The 15,056-nt window shown below is 34.9% G+C and overlaps 1 protein-coding gene across 3 annotated transcripts in view; it reads left to right on the top strand.

Moving 5' to 3' along the window:
* Positions 1-15,056, top strand: part of LOC150098898 (centaurin-gamma-1A-like) — a 273,420-nt gene that overhangs the window by 95,336 nt on the left and 163,028 nt on the right. For all 3 annotated transcript variants that reach the window (XM_090404607.1, XM_090404608.1, XM_090404609.1), the window contains exon 7: positions 1,261-1,553. In XM_090404607.1, coding sequence (XP_090260733.1) covers positions 1,261-1,553 — 293 coding nt within the window. The remainder of the gene's footprint in view (positions 1-1,260; positions 1,554-15,056) is intronic.

Genomic DNA, 15,056 nt, shown 5'->3' with positions numbered 1-15,056 from the left:
TTTGCTTTGATGTGAAACTTCCTCTTACTATCATTGCTTTGAAGAGATCATGAAATTTTTCAGTGGCAGTGTGATCTGCAGCTCCAGCCTCACCAGTCATATTGAGATTGTGGAATGCATAGCAACTTACAGCAGTGGAACCATCCACAACTTGTAGCAACAGGTGTTGGTTGCTTTCATCTTTTGTCAGATCTTCATATTTGTAGATAAAGCAATACTTCATAGGCCAAAAAGGCAATAAGGACACAAAATGAACACTGAGCACAGCAGACAGACAGAGGTAGGAAACAAGATGCAAAAGTGGAATCTTTGGAATCCTCCATGACCTTGGATCAGCAGTAATCCTTACGTACAGAAATGAAACCACGTATATGCAGAAATGCAGATAACAAAAGTGTGCATTACCTGTGTTTTATGCAGCTTTCAGTCTAGAAATGGCAAATTATTCTTTTACAATCTTGCAGTGGAAATTATTAAGCATGTGGAATTTTTGGTTCAGATAAGGTATTTCTGGAACAACAGAAGTGATAATTATGAAAAATTTAGTTGGTAACTTGGAGCAGTACCACTGGAATAAAAAACTATAAGGGAAGGGTAGCAGTGAATGGGAAAATGATTAAGGGGTATTTGAGGGAAGCAGCATCAGACTTGCATTTCAGGATCATAAAGCTAAATCAGGTGGGAATTTAAATTGAGCATGGCATCATTAAGTGGAGGAAATATAAAGAGAAAAGAAATGTGATTATCAAGTTTATGTGCAGTGCATCACAGGCAGGAAAGGTAACTAGCATGGTAATGAAGGTAAAATCAGATTGAGAGGAAATTAGCCAAGTATTCTATAGAAGTATGCACATCTGGATTTGGGATTTATGGTGAACAGGGAGTTGAATTTCAGAGTGGCAGAATTGAAAAGTTGAGATAAGGAAGTTCTCTCTCTTTGGAAGTGCTTTCTTTGGGATTAGAAAGTGGTGGAGATCTGGAGATGAGCAATCAAGATAAAGATTTTTTTTTTTCTGTGGAATCTCTCCTGTGAGGATAAATTGAAGTTTTGTGGATTAAAAATTTTAGTTTGATAAATTAAAAAGAGAAGAGAGAGAATTTCAGAATGATCTGAAATTAATTTTGATAAATTTATTTCATTATTTGAATTACATGTCAAAATACATATTTTATAATTAAATGAATAATCTAATATTAAAAAAATATTTTTAAGCAGCATTTCTTGTAAGAAATTTTTACTTATAGTGTTTCTGTTTATAGCTTGTCAAAAGATAGTTCAATTGAAGATGGCAGGTCTTACTCAGGGAGGTTCTAGGCCTGTGACTCCAATCAGTCATTCCTTACGCAGTAATAGTTATCTAGCAGGAACCACAAATAATGGCTATTCCTCAAAGCATCTTTCTACTGCCATTACAACTAATACTGCCACAAACACAGTTTCCAGTACCACAGCAGTGACTTCCATGCATCCAGCTGTTTCGGAGTCACCTAGTCATAGCAGCAGCCATCACACATTAGGAGGACAAGGCCATGGTACTCCTACTGCTACCAAGGTTAGCGAGTATGGAATATCTTAATGATTAATTGTTCAATGAATACGTTCCCAAATGTAGATTGTTTGCATAAAATTTCTCTTATAAAACACTTGGAAATAATTTTTTCCAAAAATAAAATGATGACATCTTTATGGAGAATTTATATTATTTAATAATGATACCAATGAATATATTTTTATGTATAAGAAATGACTAACTAACAAGACAAAGTGATGTGGATATTGGAATGTAGATCATGGGTATTGATTATTTGATGAATAAAGAAATACTTCTAGAATAGGAGAAGTATTTAATTTTTTTGTTTTTTACTAGTAACAATAACATGAAACATTAAAATCACTGAATATGAATAATAACCGAGAATGTGTGATTGTTTAAATATCAGAAAGAAGTGATAACAGTGAAAAAAAATTTTTTTTAATGTTATCACTCAGCGTTATAAATATGATACCCAAATAATGTTATTTGGGTATCATGCATGAGAGAGAGAGAGAGAGAGAGAGAATGGAATGATAAAGTCTACAGATATATGATCTCTCAGTCCAAGTTGCAATGTTAGAGCATAATTAATTTAAATTATACTGGATATTTATGCAATGTAATTGTGTTTGAAAATTCACAGACATTTTTAAAAATTAGATGCCAAGAAATTATATTCTTCATTTCATCCTTTGTCCAAGTGTAAACAAACAAAGTTTGTGTACGATGTCACTTCATCACTGGGCTACTTGTATATAGAAGCTAATGACTTCACATCAGTTGCCTTAGTATTCCATAATGCAAAGCACATATCCTTACGGACATGCATAATGCTAAGCATTATGAAGGGTCACTATCCAAACCAGATTCGACATTTATTGAGGTCTCATCAGTGAGAGCCAGACCCAGAAGTGATACCACGATTGAAGTAATGCAGAAGTCGTATTTCCATATACAAATAGTCAGAAGGTATCACAACTTATTACTAAAATACTCTGGATTAGAGATAGATGTTGATGAAAAAAGAAATACTTCTAGAATTATTATTATTATTATTATTATTAAACAAGACCTCATGGAGTCAAAGACTCATCTAGGAGGTCCTTTTATCTCACACACATCTCATCATACCGGGTCTTAAACATATTCAAACTCCTTGCAGACACCACACTCTCAGGCAAGGCATTCCAATCATTCACAACTCTGCACGAAAAAAACCTGCCTCTCACTCCCCTACTCACACCCTCTTTATACAGTTTCCAGGCATGACCTCTGGTTCTCCCCTGATCTCCCACTATTCTCTGTAGAACTTCTCCACCATTGATCCTATAACAACCCCTTACCAACTTGTAGGTCTCTATCATATCTCCCCTCTTCCTTCTCTCCACTAGACTCTGCAAATTACATCTTTTCAATCTTTCTTCATACTCAACATTCCAGAGGTCAGAAACTACCTTAGTCAGTCGCCTTTGGACCCTTTCCAACATCTCTTCATCCTTCTGAAAACCAGGTGACCAAATCTGGGCACAATAGTCCATGTGTGGCCTAATCAAAGCCTTATACAATGGAACAAGAATCTCCCTACTTCTACACGTCAGTGTCCTCCTCATCATTCCCAGAGGAGAAGTATTTTATTTTATTTTTTTTTGTTTTTTATTAGTAACAATAACATGAAATACTAAAATCATTGAATATGAATAATAACTGGAGAATGTGTGATTGTTTAAACATATATCTCTAATCCAGAGTATTTTAGTAATAAGGTGTGACACCTTTTGGCTACTTGTATATCGAAATATGACTTCCACATTACTTAAACCTTGGTATCACTTCTGGGTCTGGCTCCCACAGATGAGATCTCAATAAAGGTCAAAACTAGTCTTGGGTAGTGGCCCTTCCCATAATGCTTTGCATTATGGGATACTAAGACAATTGACGTGAAGTCATTAGCCTCTATATACAAGTAGCCCAGTTGTGAAGTGACCTCACGCACAAACTTTGTTTGCTTACACTTGGATAAAGAATGAAACCAAGAATATAATTTCTTGGCATCTTACTCATCTCTAGAGCTCTCCACTTTAAAACAAATCAGGTGGCTAAATTTTCAGACTGTAATCCCGGTATAGTGTGGTTAAGACTTAGTATTGTGATACATCCTTATCTCTACTTGTAATTATCATCCTTATTTGTAGCAGCACTATGCTGGTTAATCTTCACAAAAATATCATATGGGAATGTAGTGTTTAAACTTCAGCTCTCTATTGCCCATCACCACCAGATCCCAATTCTCAATCTCTTGGAACATGTCAACACTAATGCAATATGTAATTCTGCACTTATCAACATTAACATGGACTTGAACTCGTCTGTTCAAGCTAAAAATCTATTTACATCTTTCTGAAGGACTTGAAATGAGCATCACTCCTTATAATTCACCCATTACCAGCAAATTGCTGATTTTCATCTGTCAATCTACATGAAATGTCATTAACAGATAAGTTGAAAAGTGTTGTTTCATCACTGGTATTTCTACTAGCTACTTTTGATTTCAGGAATGCTGCTTTCTCTTACATTGCTGGTTATCTTTCAGACGAAAAAAATCTATCCATCTGCTTTTCATTCCAATCTCCCTTAACTTATTTATCAACTTGCCATGCAGCAATGAAATATCATCTTGTATAGGTCTCTCAGAACTGGAATGACTCAAAAGAAAAAAAATCATTTGAGTATGAATAATAACCAAGGAGCACAGAGGATGGGGACCAGGAGATGTTTAGACAGTTGAGCTTGGCAAGTGCAAGAAGAATGATTGTTATTGGAGATTTTAACTACAGCAGTATAAATTGGGGAGAGGAAGATGCATTTAGCAATAAGGGAATGGAATTTCTAGAATTCTTGAGGAACAAATATCTTAGACAACATGTAATAGAGGAAACAAGAGTTTTGGATTTGGTCATAGCATCAGAAGAGCTGATAATAAGTGAGATCACATCTCTCCCACCAGTTGGAGAGAGTGACCATGTGGTTTTGACTTGGAAGATGAATAGACATGCAGGAGTATCAAAGAGACAGGAATATATGTGGAATTATAAGACAGGTGATTACAATAGTTTTAGACATCAACTTGAGGAAGTTTTATAGAGGGAGGAATTGGAAGGCTGGGATATCATTAGGGCTTGGGAAATTGTGAAGGAATATTTGTTAGCAGCAATAGTAAACTGTATTCCACAAGTGAAGAAGAGGACACAATTTGGTGTGAAGTGGATGACAAACAATATTAAACATGAGCTACATGTGAAAAAGAGGCTATGGAAGAGATAGGAGACAGGTGAAGAGCAGATGCATGAAGAATATTACTATTACTATTATTACGGGCAACTCCAGGGAGTCATTGGACTCATCGAGGGAGGCCCCAAATCATATTCATCACAACTATTTGACATTCATACAGTATCTATCATACCTCGCCTTAAACTCATTCACTGTCACAGCATCCACCACAGACTCAGGGAGCGCATTCCACTCATTCACTACTCTAAAAGTAAAGAACCCAGCTCTAACACCTTTACTAACCACACTTTTGCCCAGTTTCCATGGATGTCCCCTAGTCCTCCCACAACCAGCCCTGTTCTCAAAAATATCTTCTGAATTAATTTTATAGAAACCCTTCAGTAATTTGAATGTCTCAATCATATCTCCCCTCCTCCGCCTATCAACCAATTTTTGCAACCCACAAATCCTCAACCTGTTCTCATACGGTTCATTCCACAGACCTGCTATCATCTTGGTTACTCCCACAACCAGCCCTGTTCTCAAAAATATCTTCTGAATTAATTTTATAGAAACCCTTCAGTAATTTGAATGTCTCAATCATATCTCCCCTCCTCCGCCTATCAACCAATTTTTGCAACCCACAAATCCTCAACCTGTTCTCATACGGTTCATTCCACAGACCTGCTATCATCTTGGTCACTTGCCTCTGGATCCTCTCCACCTCCTCCCCATCAAGAAGAAACCTAGGTGACCAAATCTGAGCACAGTAGTCTAGATGGGGTCTTATCAAGGCTCGGTACAGAGGAACAATAACCTACTTGTCTCTGCTTGTCATCGTATTCTTCAGCAACCAAGTGATTTGATGAGCTGTTTTGGTCACTTTTGCAATGTGTCCCCTAAATTTCAATTCCTTATCTACCAACACTCCTAAATCTCGTGCCTCATCAATTTCCTGGAGCACGGTTCCACCAATGCAGTAAACTGCCGCCAATCTTTTCACCCCAAAATGCATAACCTTACATTTTACCACATTAAACTGACATCCATTCTCCTTAGCCCAGACCTCCAATCTATCCAAATCATCCTGCAAAATTTTGACGTCATCTGCATTCACTATTGCCCTACCCAACTTCGCATCATCCGCAAACAAATGAACTGTTCCTCTCAGATCATTTCCTATATCATTTATGAACAAATTAAACAGCAGTGGTCCAAGAACAGATCCTTGTGGCACACCACTAGTCACAGGCCATCTTGTGGACTCTACTCCCGAGTAAACCACTCTCTGATATCTCTCCGTCAACCACCCTCCTATCCATCTCACCAACCCTTTGTCCATTCCCATATGCTGCAATTTACTGATTAGAATTCCATGTGGAATCCTGTCAAAGGCCTTGGCACAGATGTATTGACATATAAGTCACAGGCCAGGAGAGTGTGACTAGTATGGTAAGGAAGGCAAAACTGCAATATGAGAAGAGATTGGCACTAAGATCCAAAGAAAATCCTAGAGAATTTTTTAGCTATGTGGCCAATAGGAATGAGAAATGATTGCGGGATAAAAATGGGAATAGAGTGGCTGATGCAGAGGATATAATGGAATTGTTCATTGAACACTTTATTTGTGTATTTCATCCTGGAGGAGTAAATTTTAATACTAGAGGGATAGGGCAGGTTCGAGGTTTAGAGGTGCAGGAGGAGAACGTGTTCCAAATACTCGTTACTCTGGATGTCAGTAAAGCTGTGAGACTGGATAGTATTTCACCACGAGTTTTGAGAGAAATGTGCTAAGGAACTGACAGCTCCTTTGACCTGGCTTTTCAATGAAAGTCTGGCTACAGGAAAAGTGCCCAGGGAATGGAAGGAAGGTAAGATAGTGCCATTGCATAAGGGCAGTAAAAGACCGGAAGTGTCTAATTATAGGCCAGTTTGTGTGTCATCGGTAGTTATTAAGATCTTGGAGAAATTAGTTATGATATACGACATTGGGCAGATCGGGGTAATGTTATCTGTGAGAGTCAACATGGATTCGTGAGGGGGACGCTCTTGTTTTAGTAATATGCTAGCCTTTTATAATAAAGTTACAAGTGCAGTAGATGAGGGAAAGGCATATATTGCCATTTTCTTGGATTTAGCAAAGACATTTGACAGGGTGCAACATGATAAGGTGATATTTAAGTTGCAGCACATGGGTTTGGATGTCAGGTTGGTCAACTGGATTCAGGATTAGCTGTCCGATAGGTATCAGAGAGTTGTGAATGGTGGTTTAGTTTCAAGGAGGCAGAGGGTTACAAGTGGGGTCCCACAGGGCTCAGTACTGGGACCTATATTGTTTAACCTTTATATCAATGACATTGTCAGTGGATTGCAGGGGGATATTCAGTTGTTTGCGGATGATGTGAAGCTGGGAAGGGTTATTAGCAATAGTGCAGATGTGGTAGTCATGCAAGAGAATTTGAATAAGCTAGACAGATGGGCAAATGAATGGGGTGTCGGTTTAATGCAGCAAAATGTAAGGTTTTGAGGTTTTGGACACATCGATGGGATGCTGCATACTCTATTGGAGGAGATATACTGGAGGAAGTAGGGGGAGACCAGAGATCTGTGGTTGATGATTGATAGAAACCTGAAATTCAAGGGACATATTGCAAAGGTGGTGAAGGTAATACAGAGGATTCCTGCAATAATGAGAAGGATGCTGACCTGCAGAGTTATTCTGTTGTATAAGACCCTGATCAGACCACATTTAGACTGTTGTTCTCAGAAGGATTTGAAGGGGATAAATTAACTGTGGAATGGGTACAGAGGCAGATAACAAAGAGAGTTTCAGTACTGTACAATGTTAGTTATGAGGATCGGCTGAGGGAATGTGGACTGCAGAGTTTGGTGGATAGAAGAAGGAGAGGTGATATGATTGAGACTTTTAAACTGTTGAGAGGTGGTATAAGAACTCCCCAGTGTCAACCCTGTTGACACTGCGGAGTTCTTTCGCTTGGTTGAACAGCGGGAAGGAGTGATGACAAGGGGCCATCCCTGGAAGTTACGAAAGGAATCTGTGAGCAAGAGGGCAGTTTGCATTACCTGATGAAGTGGTGAGAGCGAGAACTGTCAATGAGTTTAAGGAGTGGTATGATAGACTTGTGTTTCCTAGGAAGGACCTCCTGCAATGAGTCTTTTGACTCCTTATACCTAAATAATAATAATATTAATTAATATTATTTAATTTAGTTTAGTTATTTTTTTTTGCTTATGAGCTTCACAGTTTTCTTTATAAATCTCTCTTATAAAAATGTGTAAACATTTTAGTCTTTTCCAATAGATAAAAGTAATGTGTGTAGCTGAAAGAAATAGCATGATACACAGGGCTATTATTCTTCCTTGATATTGAAAACTGTAAGAGTAAGGAACTTGAGAGCTTTTTGGATGAGACAAAAGAAAAAGTTGTTCTTTTGGAGAGTGAATTGAAAGCAGAAAATTCACAATATATAGAAGTCTAGACAATGTTTTGATACTTTTTTGATGTACAGAATAGAAACTCTAAAGTTATCTCTTCTAAAACTGGAGATTGAGAATGAAGGCCATACTTATTTATAATCTTAGTTTATTATCATAGTTGAAATGTTAGTGTTACATCTTTACATCTTTAGTTATGGCTATTAGAGAGAAATGTGAAATTTGATATGCTGAAGTTTTTGACAACTTCAGCCTTTTTTGTGGAGCATGTAATGTCTGCTCAATAACTAGTTTTAATGGAATGTGACTTTCGAGAAGGATGATGATGGGATCTAACATTAATTTAGCTTCTCTCTTAGTACTTTTTTCTGTAGGCTGAAAACCATACACTTCTGGTTGTCTTGGGATAAATAAATCTGAAAACAGAAGACTATTATTAGTTTCTAATTCCAGAGTAAATTTGATTCTTTAATGGATTGAGTTGATCTTTTGAGGCAAATGTGTAATACTCAGATTGTAAAAAAGTTCAGCAGCAAAAATATTATCCACAATGACTTTGGTTTGAATTCTTATCCATGTATTCCTTTTGTGATCCAATCTTGTAATACCAAGCATAGTTCTTTCCCTACTAAATTGTGTTGTTCATAATTTTTGAATTTTCTTTGCATTTATCGCCCAAGTTTCACAGCCATATGTCAATATAGAAAGAATACATTGGTTAAAAATTTTTCTCTTCAGGCATAATGGTAGCTGGCTTTTAAATATTGAATGTAATTTTCCAAATGCTTTTGTGCATCTTTTAATTTTGTCCATGATATTTTCTTTCATTGATATCTGTTGTCTTAAGTATATGTAATGATCTGCTTGTTTAATTTCATCATTATTGATTTTTATTATTGTACAATGAAACCTGTGGAGTATTCATGACTAAACAAACAAACACACATAACCACAGTAATAAGTTTTAATGTGTAAATATTTCATCCTAAGTATCATAGGACTTCGTCAGTACAGTTAATTCAAACAATACTAGGAATAACATACAGTTAGGATGCATGATTACAATGGAATCCCAATATGCATGCAGTAGCTTGTTATAGAATTAAATTAAAATATATCTGGAGAAATAAATATCTTGCATTAAAATAAGATAACTTCTTCTTCTTGGCTTCCCGTATTAGGCAATTGTATTCCTGTAACGTTTTCAACAGTTTAAAAAGTCTTCTGCCTATCTCCTCCTGGGTCTTCTTGATTGTTGTCCCTTTAGTTTATATTTCCAAGCAATATTTGGCCATCTGTCCTCGTTCATTCTTTCTATGGTTTTTCCAGTTCTTTCTATAGTTTGTGATGTCTTCTGTTATGTTGATTATGGATAACTGTTTTTTTATTTCTTATCTTGTCTATTCTTTTATAGCCTGCAAGCAGTCTTAGGAACTTCATTTCTGCAGCTTCCACTTGTCATTTATCTCGTTCTCCCCAAGTCCATGTTTCACTGCCATATTTCAGAATTGGTTTGGCTATTATTTTATATAGTTTTATTTAGGTTGTTCTAGACATCTGCTTACTAAAGTGTCTATTCAAAGTTCCAATGACTGCTAGGAATTTTTGCTTTCTATATGCAATGTCAATTTCTCCATTGGGGCTTATGTAATTTCCTAGATATTTAAATTTGCTCACTTGTTCTATAACTTTGTTGTGGATTACTAGTTTGCATCTTTTAATTTCTTTACCTTGAAATGCTGTTGATTTTGTTTTATTAATTGAGATTTTCATGTCATACTGTTCTATTGTTTTGTTCAATACGTGTAGATTTTTCTGTAATTGGTCTTCATTTTCAGCAAAAATAACTTGATTGTCAGCATACAAAAGGCTGGTTAATTCTTTATTTCCTATTTTAATTCCTATGATTTTGTTTTTTCCCCATTCTCTTGAAATTTTTTCCATATATATTGAAGAGTATTGGTGATAATCCACTTCCTTGAATGAAACCTCGATTGGTTTTAATTTTTTCAGATGCTTCATTATTAATTTTAATATATAGCTTTCTTCCATTATATTTGCTATTGCTTTTGTGGTTTGAGGTGAGGCTTTCAATTCATGCAGTATATTGATTAATTTTGTTCTGTTGATTTAATCATATGATTTCTCATAATCTAGGAAGGCCATATATGTTGGCAGGTTAAATTCTGTTCTTTTTTCTATAATTTGCTTGAATGTAAATGTGGGATCTGTGCAGGAGCCTCCTTTCTTAAAGCCACATTGTTCTTCTGCAATAATTTCCTCAGCCCATGGTGTTAATTTACTTTTAATTATATCTAGATATATTTTATAGAAATAAGATAACATATATAAAAAATTTATTAATATTTTACATGATTTTGTATGACAATTTCCCATACTTTAGGGATAGCAAGAACGTCATTACAGTTCAGATTTGGTCTGTGAAGTAGGCTTCAGCACTTTCTTTATATAAACGTTCATCTTTATATAAAGATCTGTGTAGAAGTTGGTTTTTTCCAATGGATCCTGTAGTTTGAGTTTTCAATTCCATGTTGTGCAAGGCCAGATTTCTGCGGTTTGATAAGATGGATATGGTCTTGATGTTCTGAAATGTGTTTATTAACAGATCTACCTGTCTGTCCATAGTAAGACAATTTACAGGAACACGGAACCTTGTACATGCCAAGTAGCATCAGTGGTGAGATTTTGTCTTTAGGAGAAGGTAACAAGTTATAGATCTGGTTGATTGGTTTGTAGGTAGCAGCAAGTTTGTATATCTTCATAATTTTTGAAAGACGTTCAGAGATGCCTTTGAAATTTGGCTACGATAGGTTGATGACATCTTTGCTGTCTGGGATCATTCTGAACAAGAACTACATCTGTTTCTAGATAAAATATTAATATAAAATAAAAAATATAAAATATATTTTTTCTGATAAGTGAAATAGCTGGCTTTAATGACATAATTAAATAATTTAATGATGCCAGGAGGAAAGTTTTTTTTTTTTTTTTTTTCAGTAATTGTAATGGATGTTAGAAGAATATCAGTAAATTGGAACACTGCATCAACATAATTAGAATGTCCATAGTTAATAAAAAAATACTGAAAATCTGTTTCAGTCAATGGCCTCACTGCCAGGCAACTTGGCTTCTTTAAACCTAATTAATGCTGTAATAGGAATAGTATATAATGGCTATCTGTTGCATATGTTGGATCCTACTTCGTCTCAATCTATACTTTGGATCCGACATACTATTACGATGTTCTTAACTAATTGATAAGTTGTAAGTTGATTTCTAATTCAAATATAAAGAAAATTTATATTTAAAGACTGCGCCACTTTATATCTGAATTAGTTCAAGAATTGAAGATAAACCAACTCTCAACTATCTCTCCTTAATATGTTGTTATTATATATACTGGCCAAGAATATTTAACTTACCTAATTTACCCGCTTTGGTTCGAATATTTTATGAATGGTGCAGTAAAAGAGATTCAGGCAAAGCAAAATACAACTTTTGATTAACAAAAACAAACATTTAATTTTAGAATCACAAATTTTACACTTAAGATCAAATCACTAATTAAGTTATTATAAACACTTCAGCCTTTCTGATAATACTGTCATACGAACTCAGACAATGGTAAATTTGTTATCTCTAATACAGTCTTCTCACAGTTCCTTAAGTTCCAAATATAATAAAATCGCAGTAACACCTCTTTACAAGCAAACACTTTTAAATTTACACTTCAGCTAATCTTCGCAATAGTTACTGTTAACATAAGGAAATTCTAGGATGAAACACACTCTCATCTCTGCATAGGAATATTAATGGTTGGAATAATCTTACCGATAATCTTCTTTCTTCATCAACTTACACACAAACACTTCTTATAACTGTAAACACTTTATACAATAAACGGCACTCATTGAAATAAATCTTCTAGGTAATAACTGAATTAATCATCGGTCACTATACACATAAACAAACGTTCTTGCATGAAGCACTACTGATCACTCATGAATTTAAAGTAACACAATAATTCCTTAACTTAAGATTTTATATGCACAGTTGTTCATTCCTCCTGCATTCAAATAATTCTTTAGACACTATAATTCTAAACACAGCTAACAGGTTTTCATGTACATTGATGCATTATGTGGAGAATCAAACCTGCATTCTTTACTTATTGCATCAATGGCAATATATGTAAATCACATAACTGTAGTTTCTACTCTGCCTTTAGTGTTGACAGGGTTTGCTATGGAAACTCCACCACTCATAAAATGCACATAAAATAGTGCCATAAAAAAACAGTTCTGTAGGATGTTAATCCCTTATTTAAAGTATATGTGGTTGTGCCATTGATAATATTTATTTTTATAACATTGATAATAAATTTTATTTGTATAAATGATTTTCATTACTTCAAAATGTGATTTAGTATTTGTGCTGCACTATTCTTCCTTGAGTTATATTATTGTTTCATTTTTGTTTATCAGTGAATAACAGAAGCTGAAATAATAAGTGTTCATTCCTGATTAGATTGCTGCTGTCTTCTCAAATATAGGCCAATATCTAATGATTAAAAAAAAAAAAAAAAAATGCTATATGCCAGTTATGTGGTCTGTTTCAGACAGAAGAAATAAATTTTCTAAACTTGAACTAAATTCCTATTTTGCATCTGTATGAAGTGATGAAAAATGCTGAACCTGGAATTAGTCTGATCAGATTAATTATCTGTAAGTACAGCATACCTTAGGAAATGCATATTCACTAAGTAAATTGAGTAAATTGGCAGTTCTTTAATATGGTTTGCATAGACTCGGTTTTAGGATGTGGAAAAAACAAACAAATTCAGTAGTTCTCACAACATCCTCATCCTATTACATGTTCTTGCCATATGAGAAGGTGCCAAGAACATGTAATAGGATGAGGATGTTATGAGAACCAAATAAGAAGTGGTTTCTGAATTTCCTGGTACTGGGGAAAGAAGAGGCATATATGAATTGCTAGAGATGACTAATTTGATATATATAATGAACAGCAATTTCTATAACGAACCTTGGTGAAGAACGAGCTGGATTCGGGTCAAATAAAGGCTATCAGGATCAGATTTTCACTTTATGACAGATAGTTGAGAAATCATGGGAATATAACAAATATCTCTATTTAAGTTTTGTAGATCTGAAAAAGGCATATGACAAGGTGCCAAGAGAGAGAGAAGCTATTCAAAATACTACAGTTATATGGTGTCAATGGGACATTATATCAAGCAGTACTTAGTCTGTATTTGAGTTGTAAGTCAGCAGTTAGAATTGAAGTACAGGAAGATGGTTTAATGTTAAATCTGGTGTGAGACAAGGATGTATATTATCCCCTCTCTTATTCATTATCTATATGGATCACATTATGAAGGAGAGTGGTATTAAACATGATATCAGAATTGGAGATGTTAATGTCAGCTCTTTGCTTTATGCAGATGATGTTATACTGCTAAATAAATCCGCTACAAGTTTGTAAGATTCCCTGACTAAATTGAATAACTGTTGTAATAGATATGGTATGAAGGTCAGCATTAAAAAGACAATGAAAATAGGCAGAAACATTGAAAATATCAACTGCATTGTGAATGGAGAACCTATAGAACAAGTCAAACATTTCAGCTACTTAGGCATGATTTTTAGTGAAGATGGTAAATTAAATATAGAAATAGACAACAGAATCAAGAAAGCTGGTATGGTAGGAAGTCAACTGAATAAGTTTATATGGAATAAGAGAGAAATTAGCCAAAATACTAAATTAGCTGTATGCAAGCCAATTTTAACTTATGGATCTAAGAGCTGGGTCAGAAGTAAAATGCTTGACCAAAGACTAAAGACTGCAGATATGAGAGTCCTGAGGAAGATTAGGGGCATGAACAGATGGCATCAATGGCAATATCATATTAAAAATGGGGATATTAGGAAAGAACTTGACATTGTCAGCATCCAGGAATGCGTTAGCAGAGCTAATCTCAGGTAGTATGGTCACTTAAACAAAATGGGAGTGGAAAGATTAGCAAAACAAGTTCTCTTCCAGGTAGGAAAACGACCCAGAGGAAGACCAATATATAGGTGGATTAATACAGTTAAAATTGCATTAGAAGACAGAAATATAAGATCTGATAATGTTGGAGTCTTGACAGGTAACAGATTGATTTGGAGGGAAATTGTAGATAGGAGATTGGTAATGATGTAATTTTTCATGTAGTACTATCATATCCTGTACACCCCTTGAGGGTATATATATCAGGAATTTGATGATGACCTTGATAAGTATATATATATATATATATATAACTACATTTTATAGTACAAACGTGTAGTGCATTTAGTATCATGGGTGAGCTAAGAATTTTTTTTATTACATATATATATATATATATATATATATTGTTTTTTGTATTTTTAATTTATTTTTTTATATAGTCCAGAAACCCTGCTCTAGAGACCAAACATGCAACCTTTTCAACCCACTTTAGACGACCTCCAATAAACAAGGCAGTGTTTCCACCAAGTGATGAAATTCATCTTCCATCTAAAACTTACTAAGAACTTAAAATAATCACATAAAAAAAAGGTTGTGAAGTTAGTATAAAGAAAAAGGTGATCAACATGCCCATGAGCAGAACAAGGTACAGGCAATGTGGGTGATCTGTATGGCAAAGAAAGCCAAAGCTAATTATGAGAGGAAGCTAGCTGATGAGTCAAAAAAAAATCTTAAGGAGTTCTTTTGCTATGTGGCAAGTAA

The sequence above is a fragment of the Typopeltis vanoorti genome, chromosome 15 (genome assembly GCF_054136105.1).
Source record: "Typopeltis vanoorti isolate ZY-2024b chromosome 15, IOZ_Tvanoo_1.0, whole genome shotgun sequence".
NCBI classification, from domain to species: Eukaryota; Metazoa; Arthropoda; class Arachnida; order Uropygi; family Thelyphonidae; genus Typopeltis; species Typopeltis vanoorti.
The sequence above is the reverse complement of the archived record's forward strand: the minus strand, read 5'-3'. Positions and strand labels throughout refer to the sequence as shown.